Below are 18,349 nucleotides of genomic sequence, written 5' to 3'. Positions count from 1 at the left end.
GGCTTAGTAGGGTTAAAACTAGTGTCTATTTGCCAAGGAAGAGTCATTAATTTTAGCATTTGAAAAAGTAGTTACAGCTTCACCAATAATACATTAAAAAAAAGAGAGATTTTGACACACTTTTCGTAATTTACAAAAATGACAAAAAATACCCACAAGAGTCATAAGTATGTTTTTCAGTTTGCAAATTTTTTTTGAGCTGCCAAGGACATTTCATGAGCAGGGAGCTCATTGCTTCTTTTTAAACAAGTAGATATTATAATTGCAATTTTACTCAAAAAAATTTAGCTGAAATATTTAAGGTTTGTCATGGCCTTTTTCCTTTAAATAGTTGTACAATTTTTGGTGTTTGAAAGGTATGGGAAATTAAGAATTTCTGAGTGTTTTGATACCGGAGTATTATTAGGTGATAAATAGTACTAATATTTCACTTCTTACAGCTCAAGAATCTATCTCAGGGATGTCCTTAATGCCAATCTGTTTGTGCTAGCAAGGCTTCAGCGGCTGAACAAGGGACTGCACACATGGTCCTTACACAGGGCTACTGCTCACATGCAATGCAGCACAGAGCAGGAGGTTTCTAGTGTGCACTAAGCAGCATATTGCAAACTGAACATCACACTGCAATTTTACAGGAGCCTTTCTCTTTTTCTTTGGCTGCACCACATCTAACAATGAAAGTGGGTAGTGATAGAAGATCATCAGCAGCTGTCCCAGGCAGAGCTCTCTAAACACACACTTTTGAGGAATCCTTTCTCATACAAGGCTGTAGCTACAGACACATAAAGGATGGCAAAAAAAAGGAAAGAAATATACTTCCTTGTGTGGGAGAGACTCATTTGGAGACTTTAAGGAAAAGACTGAAAAAGCATCTGCCAGGAATTATATAGTTAACCTTGCTTTAGGCGGGAGGATGGCCTTTGTGACCCACCAATTAGTCCATTACACCTGCAATTTCTCTGGTTTTTGAGAGGCAAACTTAAAAGTCATCCTCGCTGTTATCACTGTGTATGCAGAATTTTAGAGCGCTATCTCAGTATGAGGTTTTGTACGCAGATCCTCTGGGGTCTACATGGTTGTAAAGCACAGAAAAACAGAAAAGGAACACACCAAAAGAAAAAGAAATGAGAAAAGAAAAAAGGTTACCATTTCCTTTGCCACAGCAGACTTGTTGACTTTTAAACAATTTCAAATATCCACTTCAATTTTTAAATAGAATTCATTATGATTATGTCAAATAATATCTTAATGCAATACCTTGTCTTTACATATAAATCTCATCTGTATTCTATCCCTTGAACACCAATCCTTATCTTGGACCATCCTTCAGAACATCCCTTCTGAACACTGGTGCTTAGCTTATTGGGGATCTAATGAGTTAGTGATGAATTACAGATTGAGATATTTCTAAAGCCGTGTGAAATTCTGAAACAAGAGGTAAATAGATATGTGCACATCTGGAGAAATTACTGACTGACAGAAGGGGAAATCTCAAACTGACCTGCAACATTTGAACACTGAAATCTTCCAGAATCCCAGGTTGAATCATCTTTCTTCTGTGCAAAATTAAGATTATTGCAGATATTTTGACCTTCCCTATAGAGCCAATAATCAAATTTAAACTAATAGCAAAAACTATCCTTTTCTTTTTTTTTCTTTTTAATTACAGAGCAAATTATAATCTCCCATTATTACTTCACCAGAAGCTGACATGGAACCACTAGTTCAGCCATAAGTTTCATGCTGAGAAAAAAGAGAAAATGAAATCTGGAGAACACAAACAGGGGCTTTTATCTTCACCACAGTGCTTTCAATAACAACAATATTTAACAGCTTACCAACAATTATTCCAGGTCTTCTATCCATTTCAACGATATGTGGATGCACACCTTTATATGCTGCATCACTCACAATTTGGGTGTTTTTTCGTACACGCTCTGTTATAGGATCATCTACCACTGGGGTGAAGCCTCTGCCCTTTGTCTTCTCAAAATCTTCATGATATTTTACCTAGGAAAACAAGAAGAGTTACATTTTTCCCCAGGTTGCAATTGACAGCAAATAATTATTCTAAGCAAGAATGCATACATGTTTGGTTTTTGAGGCACTTACATTCTTTGACTTGGCACCATAACAAAATTGCTTTACACATGAGATAGGCTGCATGGTCAGCCAAGTCTTTTCTATCACCTTAACTTGATTTTCTGAAATTTTATTATCAATTTTGCATTTCTTTTCCATTCACACTGAATTAGGCACTAGCTTAAGCAGCAAAGTATCATCTTACTACCACACAGTACACAAAACAACCCTGACCTCAGGAGGCCATCCGGTCCATTCCCTTCTTCTCTAGCATAGGATAGCTGTCTAGAGATGCAGACAACTACACCTGTCTGTAAAAGTGTTCCAGCAGCAGTAGTTCTAAAGAACTAAAGCATTTTCATTCACTGATAATTTTCACTACATGCACAGTATCATACAAAATGTATCTTTTGCTCTTTCATTTTATCATATGACAGCTGGCTTTTAAAATAGGTTTTTAGAAAGAACAACAGTTATTCTAAACTGTCTGCTTTAAAAAAATATATTAGAAAAAAGGACATTAGAATAGAAACTGTTACAGCACCGAGTGTTGGAACAAAACCCCAGCATTAGTAAGAGTTATAAAGGTAGTACTGCTGATTATGCATATTTACATCATAAATAACTTAATCATCAATGAATTAAATTGACAAACATTCTCACACAAGCCAATGCACACAAAACAACTCATTCCAAGAACCAAAGTCACACAGAAACCAGGAACATGCACAGGCACAGGTGAAGTGTGTCACCTAATCCAGTGAAATTGTGATGCTCAAATGATCTGTGTACATTTTTAAAGAAAAAACAAAACCAAAAGAACAGACATGTAACTGTTAGAAAACTGTTTATTAGTATTTTGAAAATGTTCATTACACTCCTATGCAGTTAGCAAACACTCCCTCTACAGGCGTAAGAAGAAAATATTCCTTCCATACCTGAGGAGAGAGTTTCATTAGTTACCTATATTAATGGAAGGCAAAGTCCAGTGGAAGTCAAGTGCCGTTCCTTAGTATGCTCTAGTTATAGGAAGAAAGTACCCTACCATTGAGATGTTGTTTTGTGTTTCTTTGACATGCCTTAGCTCAGGTGTGTCTAGAAGCACACTACGTCTACCTTTCATCTGCCTCTGATCACTGCTGTACTTGACCTGCAAAACAGCAACAACAGCACAGGTGAATTGCTTGTTTACAGGAGAAAGGATGGTGAGAATCACAGCATGCAACAGTACCCATTCCAAAGCACAATGACAAGCAGTTCTCTTCTTTCTTTACACTCATGTGCTAGTAAATTATTTCACAGTGAGGACACAGATGAGCTACTATATTGGTAGGGCCAAAAGCCACATTTATTCCATCAATCACTTACTCAAAAGAAAGTATTTAATTAAAAGCTGAAATTTGTGACTGTTTAAATTACATAAATGAAATAATTCATTTATCAACTGATAAATAAGATAAATAATAAGAAAACACCTCAGTGACTTAGAATATCCTTAAAACCAATTTGTATAGCTGATGATAAGCTACCATCTTATTACCCAGACAGACACAGAGTCTGTTCTCAGTCTGCTTCCAGGTTGGGATTACCTGAGAACCTCAAGGAATTCAATTCTTATCCTTTGGAAGCTTTCTTACTCCTATTCAATAGCTAGTCTTTATTAGTAGCACAAAGCCACATGTCTGGGAAGAATCTGAATATTCTGTTTCCAAAATGAACATTTGGGCTCTGGGTTTTGTGCATCAGTAAGTACAGAATCTCTCCCATCACATTTCTTCTGATTAGCTTATTTTGTGACATTTTACAGACTAGTAAAGATGTAAGGTTAATTGTCTGTTAAAAGTAAGAAGGAAAAAAAACCTCACTCAAAACTCTAAAATAGTGAAAGTCCTACTTATTGGTTCTGGAATGAGTACTCTTACAGTTTCTTCTGTCTTGTTGAATTCTTCTACCAATGGCCTCTCTTAGCTCCTACATCGCACCGTAACCTGTGCACTGTGTTAGTAAATATTTTAAATTTACCTCTGTATTCACACTCCAAGTATTACCTCTCAGATGAGTTGTGCAAATCTATTTCAACATGCATTTGTGATGACAGAAACCATGTATTGAAACTGTCTAACCCTCCTTAAGATTACATATTGGCTAAGAGAGCAGACATGAAAATATATATCTTGGTGTCTGTGTTTCATAGGTAAGCTTGAAGTAATGTACAGAGAAACAAAAATATACGGTACTGCATGTTCTTCAAACCCTTCTAAATTAATCAGTAAATTCTCTTAGAAAATAGATTCAGCTACATATGCTTTTGAATATAAGGCATTTTCTGGACAGAATAATTACAGCCAACATAGGTTGATTTTCATCTTGCTCATTAACACAGAGGGGTATTTATCCCTGTAAATCTTGAGAAACAAAGTGAAGGAGTCGCTTGGCAAAACACATTTCATTTTCACAAATTAAAAAATTACTTAAAGTCTAGAATTGTTGTGAAGTTTTCCTCTTATTTTCAACTACGCACCTCAAAAATAATTGACTTTGGTAAATATTCATGAGCATTTTAAGATCATCATTAAGATATATGTAGTTACAATGTCAGCTTCTGTTCCTTTGTCCTTAGACATATTCCCTGACAAATCCAAGCTACTTTTCACTCCTACTCTCAGTTCTAAAGTGTTCATTACTTGTAATTCTCTCCTGCCACATTGACACAGTGGTTCTGCATGAAACCTCTTCTATTTACCATCTGAAGCAACTTTGCCACTGATGTTTTTTCAGTGCTGAGGACAGACTGCAACATAACTGGTCTTATCCTTTACTTCACCATGCTTTTTGCCCTTCTTCCTTGCTCCTTAATAGAATTGTCCCCTGCTTCTTACACCACTGCAGTAGCAATTATATTTTATTAACATAAAAGCCAAAAAGATATATTATCTTACTCTTCAGTATTTAGCAATGGGACCTATTAAGAACTACTCAGCTCTAACATAGGTGGACACTTCCATGCTTTGAATCTCAAAAAAAAAAAAAAAAGACATTTGCCCTGAGGTTAAATTCTCATTTCCTTTATTCTTTACTGCAATTCACTCCTGCAATCTAGCAACTCTAATTTGGTAACAAGGGACAAAAATTCTTGAAAGAATGACTGACCCCTACTGACTCTCTCCTTGAAAAATACTGGCACCAACACAACCACTTATTTTTTTTGCAAGAAAAATCAGGCAGCCCTGAATGTGTTTGTTGCACATATGTGCAGTGCATGTCCTCAAAGAATAAAACCAGTATCTCTTCAGTGAATGATAAAGTTGGATTTCTTTGACACATCAAATGTAAAAGGAAAAGCATATCCATGTTTATATTTCTACAATGACTGAAATCTGAATGACAAAAAGATTCAAACAACTTGCCGAGCTGATATTATCTTGATTCTTTCTGACTCTCTCTATCTCAGGAGTGACACTCACAGCAGTAGCTTTGCCAGGCTGCTCTCTGTAGTGAACCTATTATTTAACAGAATAAAGTATATATTCATATTATTTCAACTATAGCAATATCTCATTGTTTTATATAAAAATGCATGACTTGAAAGGTCATCCAGGAAACAACTGAGAAGCTAAAATGCATCTGAAGTTTATTAATGTTTATAAAACTTGATTTTTGAAACATAACCTTGAAATTTTTTTCTGTGCAGGGTGTTTATTAATGCATTTCTGTGGATATATACCCACATATGCACACAATATCTTGACATTTACCAGACTGATCCTTGGCTGTACAGAGAAATATGTCATATTCGGAATGGGGTTAAGCCACAAATAATGCAGTAAAGGCAAGCAGAGCACATGAAAAACTGAATTTCAGCAAGGTGCACTGCAAATATATATTTGTCAAGACACAGAAACTCCATAATGTCTCCCTCTGTGTTCTAAATTTTATATATTACATATTCAAAGGTGATTAAACACAGAGGGTGCAGTACATCAGACAACTGCCAATTGAATCCAGCCTAATTTCACCATGCATTTATCTAAATGTACTGCAGGAATATCACCTTTATCATTTTGCAACAAAATACACTTAATGCATTAACCAAATGCACACTCAATGGATCAGGATCTAAAGCATATAGAGAACAGGATGTGGCCTTCACAGAGCAACCAATCTAAGTTAACTCTGGCCCCACACGCTGGGAAGTCAGATATGGTAAATATTTAGTAACAGATTCTGGCAAAAAATTTATGCCAATTCATATAGTTTTATGCAAAATAAATTCTTCCATAAAAAAATAAGCTCTCAGGCTTAAGTGATAAGGTTAACTGTGCAGATATATTACGCTCATAATTCTGCAGTCCACAGTGGCAGTAATTGCTTAAGCAATTATCTTCCAGCACAACACAATTTTGGTCTGTCCAAATTGAAAAATTAATGTCTTACAAAAATGATGGTAAACTTTCAAATAGATTAAACTTGAAAACTAACATTTATAAAGGTAAAATGACTATTCAAGAATTAATATTTCTAGAAATGGCTGAAGTTAAAGAATCTTCACTCAGAGCTGTTCCAGTGACTTGAAAAGAATTTAAGCTTTCCGGTGAAATTTGCACAACACAAAAACTGGTGAAAAGTAAACGACAAAGTGAGTAGGAAAACTATACAGGCTTGAATCACTTGGGAAAACAGGTTTTTTTGAACAGAATACATTTTAGTAAAGCTAGATATATCAACAATAATCCAGAAGTTGAGTTAGAGGGACAGAATTCTTGAAAATTGTGACTCAAAATTTTGGTGAATGCAGCAGAAAGCACCCCAGGGACACACTGGCAGCTCTCAGTGAGGAGAGTGCCTGTTCTCTCAAGGTCTCATTAACATCATCTTCATCAATGCAGGAAGGCAGTAGCGTGCTCCAGTCCTTGCCTTCTTCTCTGTGCTCTGGCAAATCATATGACTTTCCAATGGTTATGTCAGCCACTAAATACTAAATTCTGATGGGAAGGTTACTGAGGAGCCAGAAGAAGACAGGTAAGAGAGTAGAAGTTTGAGCACAACTGTAGCTAATTTTTTAACAAGCAGAGAAAAAATAAAACTGGAAACAGATATTCTGGTTAAAAAAAAAGGAAAAAAATTGGTCAAGATTTCCTGCAAATATCCAAGGAAGAGAATAACATCTCAAAGCATTGCAGGCATTTCTTTAACACAACACGTGATGCTTCATCTGCCATTTCCCAAACTAAGCAATGTCTTTTCACAATTGCTTCCTAAAAGAGGGGTTTTGAGTCATGCCTTTACTTGAATTCCAATTCAATACATTTGTTTCCCGCAACTAAAGAAAAGGCACAGTTTCAGAAAGCAGAACTTTGTACTCATCTTGTGCACCCAAAAATTATACAAAGGATTAAAGGATAGCAACTTCCCATGCTGACATTCTCTTGATTCCTCTTGACTCTTTCCATCTCAGGGGTGACACTCACAGGTGTAGCTTTGCAGAGCTGTTCTTTGTACTGAACCTAGAAACATGCCAGAAGATATTACGACAGAGATTTCAAAGTAATAGAAATACACAACTGTGCTAGACATCACTAAAGAGCACATTGCATTTGGATGGAAAGTACCATTCCTTAATAACCAATCCCATTTTCCACACAATACTTACTACTCACCCTTTTTCAGTTCTTCTATTTCAAACACAGACAACTGTTATTTCAACGGGAATAATTCACTCTCATTGTTATTAATCAAAGTGCAATGCTAAGGAATTATCATTTTACCATTAATTGATTAAAATGGTCTTTGTGAACAAACAGAAACTAGCACAAACACCACAGACATATTCACCAAGACACATTTAATACAGCGGAGAGAAGTGTGCAAGCAATGAAAATGGAGCACACATTGCTAATATTCTTCTGGTTTTCCTTAACTCTCCTTAGTTCGGGTGGATCAGAAATAGCTGTTGCACGCTGAATTTCTTCCTTGTATTTAATCTGCACAATAGATATTACAAAAAAATTAGAAACTTAAAGAAGAGAGAGACAGGCACTAAAACACATCACTTTATACTCTCTCCCTTACACATACTGCACAGCTAGACCACATCGACAAACACCATTGGTCTGAAAATGAACACTTATATTTAATTTCTGAAACAGTCTGCTAGGGTCTCTAATGCATCTTGTTTGATGCAATGCAGAAGAGAGTGCAATTAACAATTCTATTGTACTAAAACTCTTACAGTGGGAATATACATCACATGGGATTGTGGCTATTTTCGTGATAATTGGGATGCTGCATATACTACTTGGAGATCCACACCACTTTGACAATGACTTGGTCCTTCTATTATCTTGCTATGGATAAGTCTACTAGTCCATTTCAGAAACCAAGCCTTTTAGGTGTTCTTGAAAAGGTGGATGACTTCAAAGTCTCACTGAAGTTCTCCAAAAACACATGCAGACAAACAGGTGAAAATGCAGTTGTCTGGATTGTTGATGCCTTTGCAGGTGTTGTCAGATATTTGCTGGGTTTTTTTCTAACATTTTCAACTCTCTTCTCCAAGACATGGTACTTCTGGAGGGTGCCCAATTTCATAGCACAGACAAAACAACTTGTTCTTCTCTAAGCTCATACTTGGAAGCTGCTTTGACTGAAATTTATAAATAAATAAAACCAAACCAGCCCAAAGTACAGACCAGGAATGGAAAATTTCAGTCCAGACAGTGTAGGACTGGCAAAAATACTAAAGCACTGGAAAAAAGGGGTTTTTAATAGAGACTATTAGGTAAGTTTAAGAATTGGCAGTGCTACTCATCCTTAAAATGTCTGTTGCTTGAATTTTAATCAGACCCCAGCTTTGTGGTATTGAGTGACATACCACAGGGCTTTCCTCACAGATTTCACACTAACAAAAACACAAATAGAATCTTCTCCCAAAGTCCTGCTTCTTCCCAGTGCTGTGTCCAACCCTGCCTGCCCCTCAAAATACACAAGTTTTTTAAAAGTCCTTAGTTGTTTGTAGCTTCTCAGTTCAGATTCATCTACAGTCCATGGGTCCGTTGCTTGCTTTGAAAGTTCCGTGAGATCTTGGTTTCTTCCAAACCAATCATCACAACAGGTGAGATGAGCTCAACCTCCTTGGCTGTCACTACCTTTTATTTTAGGCTTCAAAAACACCATTCTGATGTTTGTCTCCTACATATGTAACCTGGAAGAATCTGATCACTTTCAGAACATGACTCAATGGACTTTTTTGTGTGGTTGGTTGTCCAGTAAGTGTTATTTTGGTGCCCTGGTGCAAATTTGCTTCTCATTCCACAGTTTCATTTAGCTCAGAAAATAGTTTTAAAGCTGTCCCAAGTTCTTTTGGCTAAATTTAAAAATACGTGTAAAATATTTAAATCTAATGGATTCAAAATTAGTGTAATTTACCCTTCCTTTGGGACTCCTGTAAATTACACAATACAATTTCCCTCTTATTGAACAATATAATTTCCCTCTCACTGACATATAATTTGAAACATTATTGTACATTGCCTTTAAATTTGGCATTCTACACCTCTAATAAATATTATACAAGACCCAAGTAATTTCAAGTACAAATAGAGGTAATAAAATACCTTTTGTAAAACATTAACTCTACACGAAGACTAGCAAGGTAAAGGCCATGCTACTCACGTCATACCACTACACCACTAATGCATTTTGTACTTCCCTTGGTATGTTTTTGTTCAAATGTGTTTACTAGCATACTGATCAACCTTTCATTTCTCCCTCTTCACCACTATTTAGGATTTCTAAAACAGCAAGAACAGTGCACACTATTTTTCCATTTCACATTGAAAGGTATTGTGAAAAAACATTAGAGTAAGACTTCTAATAAGTGTCTGTGTGACTGTGTGACTACTCTTGAAATAAAATTCTATGGTAACTGGAAATTTAAAAGCAAAACAACAACAAAAAACCCAAACAAACAAACAAAAAAGAACCCCTCATCCTCAAATCAAGCAAACCAACAACTTCCCCCAACCAGGAGGTTTCAACTACTTACTATCCAATTTTTTAAGGATTTAGGACACATGATAGCTTGTACTGTGACTCAAAATGACAAGATGAAAAGTGATGGACAGAGCAGAAAAACATTCCAAGGAAAATAAGAGCTTTTCTACATTTTTTGGAAATTCTCTACCTGACCTTACTTTAGAGGGATAATTAACACTATTCACTTAACAATGAAATTCTATGAGAATAGGTGTCCAGAGTCCCTAATTAATATTTTAACTAATATTTAAACACAACATAGAGTCATGTCTATACATTATTTTCAAATTTTACTTTTTTAAAAAATCTAGTCATTAGAGAAGTCATGTCACAAACATAAAAATGGCCCCAGAAGAGTCCCCATCAAATATAACAAAGAAGTGAACAATGCAATTGCAAGGGTTTTCTTGCTGGGCAGTCACTTTTCTGGTTTTTTCCAAGTTTTGCCACATATTTATCAGAAGAGAATGTTCTATTTGAAGAAAACAGTCATGCTGATATTTTATTTTTATTTGCCTATTAAAGTGCGAAAGAAATTGGGCATCCATAGCTAAACAACATCAATTCAGAACCAATCTCATCAGATCCACAGATCAACTTGTCACCAACATGTAAAGAGGCACCAACTCTCCATCTTTTCACATAGTTCAAGTCTGGACATAATTTTTCTCTTCTTGAAGTGCAAACTGTATCAAATCCTATGCAATACATGCAGTCTCTAAAAGAAAGTTACAGATTTTCTTTTTCGTCACATGGTATTTTTCGAACCTGCAAATACAACTGCTGTTCAGTCTGTCATACAGGAGAATACATCTCATATTTCTCACTCTTGAAAGACAAAAAATTCCCTCAAGTATTTAGTTAAAATATTTTCTTATTTTTCATAATGTTTCAATTAGAAACTCCACCTCTGGACACAGAAGTGCTTCAGCAGACAGGAGTTCTAGCTGTGCTAGAATAGAGCTCTATATCCAAAATCCAGTGGACAACTATTTGAATAAGATGTGTGATATGAAAATGAAGAAGTTTTTAGGAAACTAGATGAAAAAAAAACCCATTTTGTCCACCATTTATTCACATAAGAATAACTTATGTTAATAGCACTCACCGAGCTAATATTCTGTTGATTTTTCTTTACTCTTTCAATCTCTGGAGTGTCTTTTACAGCTGTGCCAGCTCCTACTTCCTCCTTGTAAAACACCTTCATTTCCCCAAAAGAGAAGATAATTATGAGACTGTTAGCAATGCAAATGCTATTTCTCATAAAGGACTAGGCAATTTTCCAAACATCAAATTGGTCTGACTATAAATCTTGCTAAGAAAGAAAATACTTCAACTTTTCATAAATCAGACTAATTATCAATAACTATGATTACACTGTTTGTTTTCAACTGTAAGCCAGATAGTATATTCTCATCCTTTAGACTGACCTCAGTATTTTTAAGTATTTGCAATGACATATTTAAATTTGGAAAAAATATTAAAATTTCGATAACAATCTATAAGGTTTTATAAATGTAACTTTATGCTTGAGTAATTTCATTCATTTCAATGTAATTGAAGGTGCATATACATGCAGGATTTGATTTGGTTTTTTTTAGTCTTCAGATCTTAAAATACTGTGAGAAATGAACAGACATTACTATTATTTCTAAGTTAACAAGCTAAAAATTTGAAATATTCATGGAAAAATAACAACAACCAGAGCTACAATCCAAGTCATACAATTTTTGACTCCTAGGTTCAAGCCAGAAAGCTGAGGACTGCATCTAAAAACAAAAATCACTTCTTAAAAGATACACATGCTGTTTATACAATACTCCTCTCTATTTCAATTGTTTCAGTAAATGATAAACACAAAGCCCATCAGTAGAATCAATCATTTGAAGTTACTGAAAGAGACAGTAAATAACTGCTCCACAGATTCCAAGCCTGGTTATAATTTAAATAACCATGGAGCACAAGTTCATGCTGAAAAACTCCTCAAGAAGTTTTACTTGATTTTCAGTATTTGGTGTCACATCTGTTGCCATTTTGGTAAGTATTTCCAGTCAGTTAGTGTAAAAAACAAGTCTGGTCTTGGAGTTAATAAAATTAATCTTTACCATTTAGTATTTCTGCCTTTCTTAAACCAAGATTTATTTAACTTTTCCTATCAACAAACCTTAAACAATAAAAACATCATTCCTGATTAATTTCTCCTACTTCCTTGAAGTCCTCCATAGCCTGGGGTGAATACTACTGCCAAATATTCTAGAGGAGAGTGAATGTCGGCAACTAATTTTTTAAATATTCAGAAAACCTTTAACAATCTAGAATTTTGTTTTACCGTGTGAGAACAGAGACAGTTTATGAGTAAGGACTTGAAAACTGCTCTGCACCATGTCAGTTAGAAAGATTTATATTGTGGGTCGATCTACAATACACTTTTCTCCTCTACCAAGGAAGGATTGGTAAAATATGTTGGAGACAGGATTTTTCTATGAAAGAAATGACTGTGAAGTAAATATCCTATTATAAATCATCTGCCAAGTGAGCTAGTGAGCTAAAAGCAGCAACAATCTTATCTGCAGAGCAAGTTGGTTTTTTTTGTCCATTAAGGCAGAAAAATCCAAAAGACAAAAATCCAAAAATCAGAAGACTATCAGTGGTCATTTTTTTTTATACTGCTTCCAGCTGTATCTTGACTCAGTAAGAACTTACCTTTGTAATCTAAACTGCACAGAAGGATGAAAGATTAAAACACAGAGAAAGAAGAAAAAATGATAGTTCAATCACAGCTGTAAACTGCTTTCCTACATCTGGAGGATCCAGATCACAAACAGAAACAGGACAATCGCAAAAGAAAGCAAATACAAATGGTGATTTGTCAAAGACAAAACATTTTATTTCTTACTATCTAGAACACTAACAAAGAGGATAATTGTCAGTCTTGGCACTGAAAGCTCAGACTGGCCTACAGGGTTGCAAGGGGTTCAGATGCATCAGAGGCTTGTCATGGCTTAATTAAGTAGTGATACCTATCTTAATTAAGCCTGGTACCTAACTGTTAGTGAGTCCGCACTGCCAGAGCCACTGACCTACTTGAAGACTTCATCAAAAGCTGTCAAGCAGGGTGGAAAGCAGATCCCAGAGGCTAGCTTATATCCCTCTGTTCCAGGGAGTTTCAGCCTAGGCTGTTAGGACACCAGTGACATGAGAAATGGTGATAATCACTGTCACACTATGCTGCAGAGCACCATTCAAAACCAGGAGCCAGCAGATGACAGGAAGCAAAATTGGGCCAGTGGGCCTGTCAAGAGCTCCTACTAGAAAGATGTAGCTTTTGGCTGTCCTCATTCAAAGGAAGAAAAAGGGCAGGTAATGGCTGGAGATGTTACAGGAGTGACCACAGCCTAGAGCAGGCTCGGAGGTATCTCCTCTGCCCTCCCCACAGGCTCTTGCTCGCCTGCAGAAGCCTCAGCTGCACAGGGGAGCTGCAGGCAAACACCTCCAGGAGAAACTAACTGAGTTCGTACTTCTGAGAGCTGGAGAAGCTGAGGATATCTCTAAGTTAAAGAACATGTGTGTCAGATAATACTAAACATATTTAAGTATCTTATATTCCTTTCTCTCAAATCATTGGCTTCATTAGTATTACTTAGTCTGCCATACAAAACAGCCACTGACTGGCCTTTTGTTCTGGAGGCCAGATTTACTCCTCTTCTCTGTTATATTACAAGCAAAGGCAGAATTACAAACAGCAGCACTAATGGGCCCAAAAAGGAAGTGGAACTTAATACATCCCAAACTGGGCAATTTTAGAAATCTAAGCTCATAATTTATATTTAGGGATAAACTGAAACTTAAGTCTAGCAGAAAATTTAAAAATAAACCCAGTGTAATATAAAATCATTATATATATATATTTATGAAATCTGATCTGTTCTAATTTTATACCCCAATCTTGATGCTCAGAACATATGATAGAAAACAGATGAAAAATCTTATATGTACAGTAAGAAGCCTTAGGTTTTTGGTTTTTTCCCTTTTAAATAAAGTACTTCCTGGGGCTTGATGGAAAAAGAAAAAAATCTTCATTTAAAAATAACCGTGGTTTGGCAAGGTGATATAAGTGGTTTAGAAATTCAAAATAACAGTGCCACACCTAGAAAAGCTGGGTATTTTTTTTACTGAAAGAAATGAGTGATACAGCTTTTGCCAGGAAAATTATGCAAATGGTTCAAAGGACTTTTACTCATAAGTTCCCTATTTTATGCTGTGGCACAAGAGACCCTATTTAAACTAAAAAATATCTGAAAAGTTACAAGCAAAGAGAGAAGCACTGTTACTCACTGAACTGATGTTTTTCTGAGTACTTCTTATCCTTTCCATCTCAGGAGTGTCTGGGACAGAAGAATAGTAACAGAGCATCTTCTCCGCTTCATCTTTGTACATTTTCTGAAAAAATAATTTTTAAATGGCTATGCTTTTTGGGCTCCAAACCGCACAAAATTGCACAAAAGATGCTTATTGCTAATGAGCCTCCTCATCCAGTCTGTCAAGTATTTACTTAAACCTCTCTTCTCCACCATACTGTTATCATTGTCTGTCCCCCACACTAAAATAGATCTCATATACATATACATAATATATCCTCATATATAACATATCTTCATACTTAATATATCCTCATATATATTTTCTCCTCACTGTCAGAATATATGTAATGTAACATTAGGTAATTAGGTAACGAGAAAAGAACTGCCTAATAGATGTAAATAATGAAATTCAATTTACATGGTGTAACAGGCCTAAATACAAATAAGAATCAGGCAGTTAAGACATTTTACTGCATGTAAATTAATCTAGTACAGGTATGAAAGCCTCTGCAGAGCTAGAGAAGTAGTATTTTGAGCAATGTATGTCAAGCACTCATTGTTACAGAGAATTAAAACATTCAACTTTTGACTATGTCTACCTGGCTTGCTATTTCTGACGCCCTTTTGGCCCGTTGAATTTCTGGAGTATATGGACCAACTTGCATCCCTTTTCCTCTAATTTCAGTCTCCAGATCCTTTTTATATTCTTTCTGAAGAAAAAATAAAGGGGAAATAAAAACCATAACTAATACTGCAACTCTCTGTACATGCTGTCTTCAAAGCTATTCTGATAGTACTGGTCAGACTATAAAAATAAATTCTTCCATTTCTTTAATTTAATATTTTTATTGTGCACTGCTTGCTTTGTTTAGCTTAAGAACGTTCAAGAAGATTTTATATTTTTAACATCTCATTGTGTTTTACTTTCAAAGTAATCTTAAAGCAATTAATTCTGTACTCACCTGGCTGACAATTTCAGAAGCTTTTTTGGCTCGCTGTATATCAAGGGTATCCGTACCCACTTCCATTCCCTTTCCTTTAATTTCATTCTCCAAGTCTTTCTTGTATTCTTTCTGAAAATAATAGCATTGGAAATACTCACGGCTGACAGCCAAATTATCAAATTTAATCTGTACGATTTCACTGACCAGCACTCATAAACCACCAAATAACGAATGATTCAAGAGAACTAGTTTTGTAGAATCTATCCATGAGATAGCTGTAGTTGCTGATGGGTTAAAAAACCCTTTTAACAGACTGCTCACTTCAAATCTGATGTAGCCTTTCACATCTACCTGTCTCGGCAGTTTTGGCAGCCACAGTCAGACACGTAGATGAGAATTTCTCCCTCTGCTGTGCTTTGCAAGACTGATGTCATAATGCTTTAGCATCTCTCTAACTCTATCATTTGGCCCTAAGTAAGGAGCTATTTAGACCTAAAAGCAGCAGGGCCCACAGTGACCAAAGACACCCTTGGCCAGACATGGCTCATGAGGAACAAGCACAACCTGCAGAAGGTGATAGGAAGGTCTAAGTTCTGGGAAGCTTAACTTTCCCCCCTTACACTGATTATGCAATGTCCAACTCTTTGCAGCTCAATTAGCTATTTGGAGAAATCTGTGTTTTCAGTACTGCCTAGATTGGTCACCACCTGGAATTCTCAATCACAATAATTTGTTGCATTCTGTCATATGGAAAGCTCGTCCCAGGAATGGGACTGACCATGCTTGCAATTTCAGAAGCTTTCTTGGCTCGTCTTATCTCCGGTGTATCTGGACCAACTTCCATGCCCTTCCCTTTAATTTCATTTTCCAAGTCTTTCTTGTATTGCCTCTGTGAAGATAGAATTTATACATTATATTCACAGCATCCAGAGATTTTTTTCTACAAGACATTGAAATTTAGGATTTAGAGTCAATCAAAACTCTCAAGAGTCACAATTTTCAAGACTCTTGGTAAGCTGTTGTCAGGAAAAACACATAACAAACTACAGGAGGAAAACTTTTAGAAGATATTCACTGAATGTACAAACCACTGAGAACGAATTTTTAATGTAGCAGAGGGTGAGAGGAAATCAGCCCATGCAGCTTGCTACAATTATCCTCTAAAGTAAAGAGGAACTTTAGCTCTGCAGAACATGGTGTAGTAAGTTGGTACTTGGTGCCAGCCTAATTGAAACACATCTCACTTTTAAGAAAATATTTTATTTATGACAAGACTACATGTTAGAAATTTAATACCATACAGAATTGCTTCCAGTGAACTTCCAGATCAAGAAGTTGTAATTTATTCATTTAATAGGTCTTTCCTGAACCATAGCCATTAGGCAAGTGGCAGTCCTCATCCGTGATTGCTGCTTTTTCCTCACAACATAAATTATAAATAAGCAATAACCTGAAAACAAAATTAATATTTCATCTTCAGCTTATCCAAGCAAGGATATGTTCCTTGTTCATCAGCAAATTATATTAAAAAGTAATATGGAAATATTGTATACAATAGTTGTACTTTTTTTTGTAGAAAAATATTCTCAGCCACTGCTATTTCTACTACTTTGGTAGTAATCATCCTTTTTTCTGTTCTAGTTCATCTCCGCCTGTGGAAAACTTTTTTTCAAAGTAAATACATATAATTTTAAAATGCCCCTTACTATTCTTGTTTGTAAATTATTTTTAGGTTGTACATTAATTAGAAAAAAGGAGGAAAATATGTTTCTATTCGATACAACGGTCTGATAACTTACAAGAAGTAGAGAAAAAGGATTTTCAGTCTTTCATCTGTCTCACTCTGATATGGAAATAAATGTGATAAAACAACTCTCTACTTCACAAACCACATTTTTTTGCAAGAATTGTAAATTAACCTGTAGGAATACATCATGCCTCAATTCCTGTCTGCTAAAGGTGGGATGACAGATGTTTCCTCTGAGCTTCATGTTGGGTAAAACACCCAGGAAAAGATAATCCTGGGAGTTACAGTTATATATTCCCTTACTTCTTTACAGTGGTCAGATTGGCCCTATCCATGGCATTCCCTCTGTTTTTTATGGATATATGTGTGTGTGTGTGTGTGTGCAAGCAAATAAACATATATATAATATATAATAAAGAAATACAAAATTAATATAAAATAAAACAATATTATATATATATATATATATGTAAAATTCTGAAATTATTCCCCAAATGCGTAACGTGCAGCAGGAGCTTTGCCTTCCCTCTTCCCTCCCTACACCCTCCAGCCCCGCTGTTTCTTCCCAGAGACAGCCTTGGATCTCTGGAAGTCCACACGAACTCATGTGCTGAGGAAGCCTCTGTGGTCAGCAGAGCACAGCTCTAAATGCTGGGTCTGTTGACCCCACTAACAATCTCCACTGACTTTCTAATTGCCCAAAAATCTGAATTATTTGTCCTAAGTTGTTTTTTATACAGAGCTTTACTATATTTTTCAAGCAAAACAGAAATAGCCTTAGTTTCAATACTTACACACTTCCTTGTAGATTATGTAAAAAAAAGAAGGAAAAAAAAAGCAATCTTTTGAGTTTAACATAAAGTGAACCTTCTGTGATATTAATAACCTTGACTAGCATAACATACCTCATTTAGTATCTGAGCTGCATTTTTCACTCTAATCAAATCTGGTGTATCTTCAAACACTGTCATTCCTTTTCCCTTCATCCCTTCTTCCAAATCTTTTCGGTACTCTTTCTAAGGATTACAAAAAAAAAAAAAAAAAAAGAGAGAGAGATTTCACCACTTCTTACTTTGTGTAAGATCTTGAAAAGAAATGCCACTTATTAAACATCTGAAGAGTCTCTTTGAAATTTCTATGAAATATGAATTAGCTGAAGTACAGATTTCAGACTTAAAATAGAA

The 18,349-nt window shown here is 35.6% G+C and overlaps 1 protein-coding gene across 12 annotated transcripts in view; it reads right to left on the bottom strand.

Moving 5' to 3' along the window:
• NEBL (nebulette) overlaps positions 1–18,349 on the bottom strand; it is a 256,681-nt gene that overhangs the window by 32,659 nt on the left and 205,673 nt on the right. For 10 of the 12 annotated variants that reach the window (XM_032101558.1, XM_032101583.1, XM_032101589.1 and 7 more), the window contains 11 exons: positions 18,071–18,181; positions 16,197–16,307; positions 15,437–15,547; positions 15,074–15,184; positions 14,449–14,553; positions 11,222–11,314; positions 7,971–8,063; positions 7,494–7,586; positions 5,490–5,582; positions 3,128–3,232; positions 1,839–2,010 (listed from right to left, as the gene is read on the bottom strand). In XM_032101558.1, the coding sequence (XP_031957449.1) occupies positions 1,839–2,010; positions 3,128–3,232; positions 5,490–5,582; positions 7,494–7,586; positions 7,971–8,063; positions 11,222–11,314; positions 14,449–14,553; positions 15,074–15,184; positions 15,437–15,547; positions 16,197–16,307; positions 18,071–18,181 (1,198 nt within the window). Of the gene's footprint in view, positions 1–1,838; positions 2,011–3,127; positions 3,233–5,489; positions 5,583–7,493; positions 7,587–7,970; positions 8,064–11,221; positions 11,315–14,448; positions 14,554–15,073; positions 15,185–15,436; positions 15,548–16,196; positions 16,308–18,070; positions 18,182–18,349 lie in introns of those variants that run through there. The other 2 variants (XM_032101622.1, XM_032101631.1) reach the window with 2 other exon arrangements.

This window comes from Corvus moneduloides, chromosome 1 (assembly GCF_009650955.1).
Source record: "Corvus moneduloides isolate bCorMon1 chromosome 1, bCorMon1.pri, whole genome shotgun sequence".
Classification (NCBI taxonomy): Eukaryota; Metazoa; Chordata; class Aves; order Passeriformes; family Corvidae; genus Corvus; species Corvus moneduloides.
This window is presented reverse-complemented; position numbering and strand designations above follow the sequence as displayed.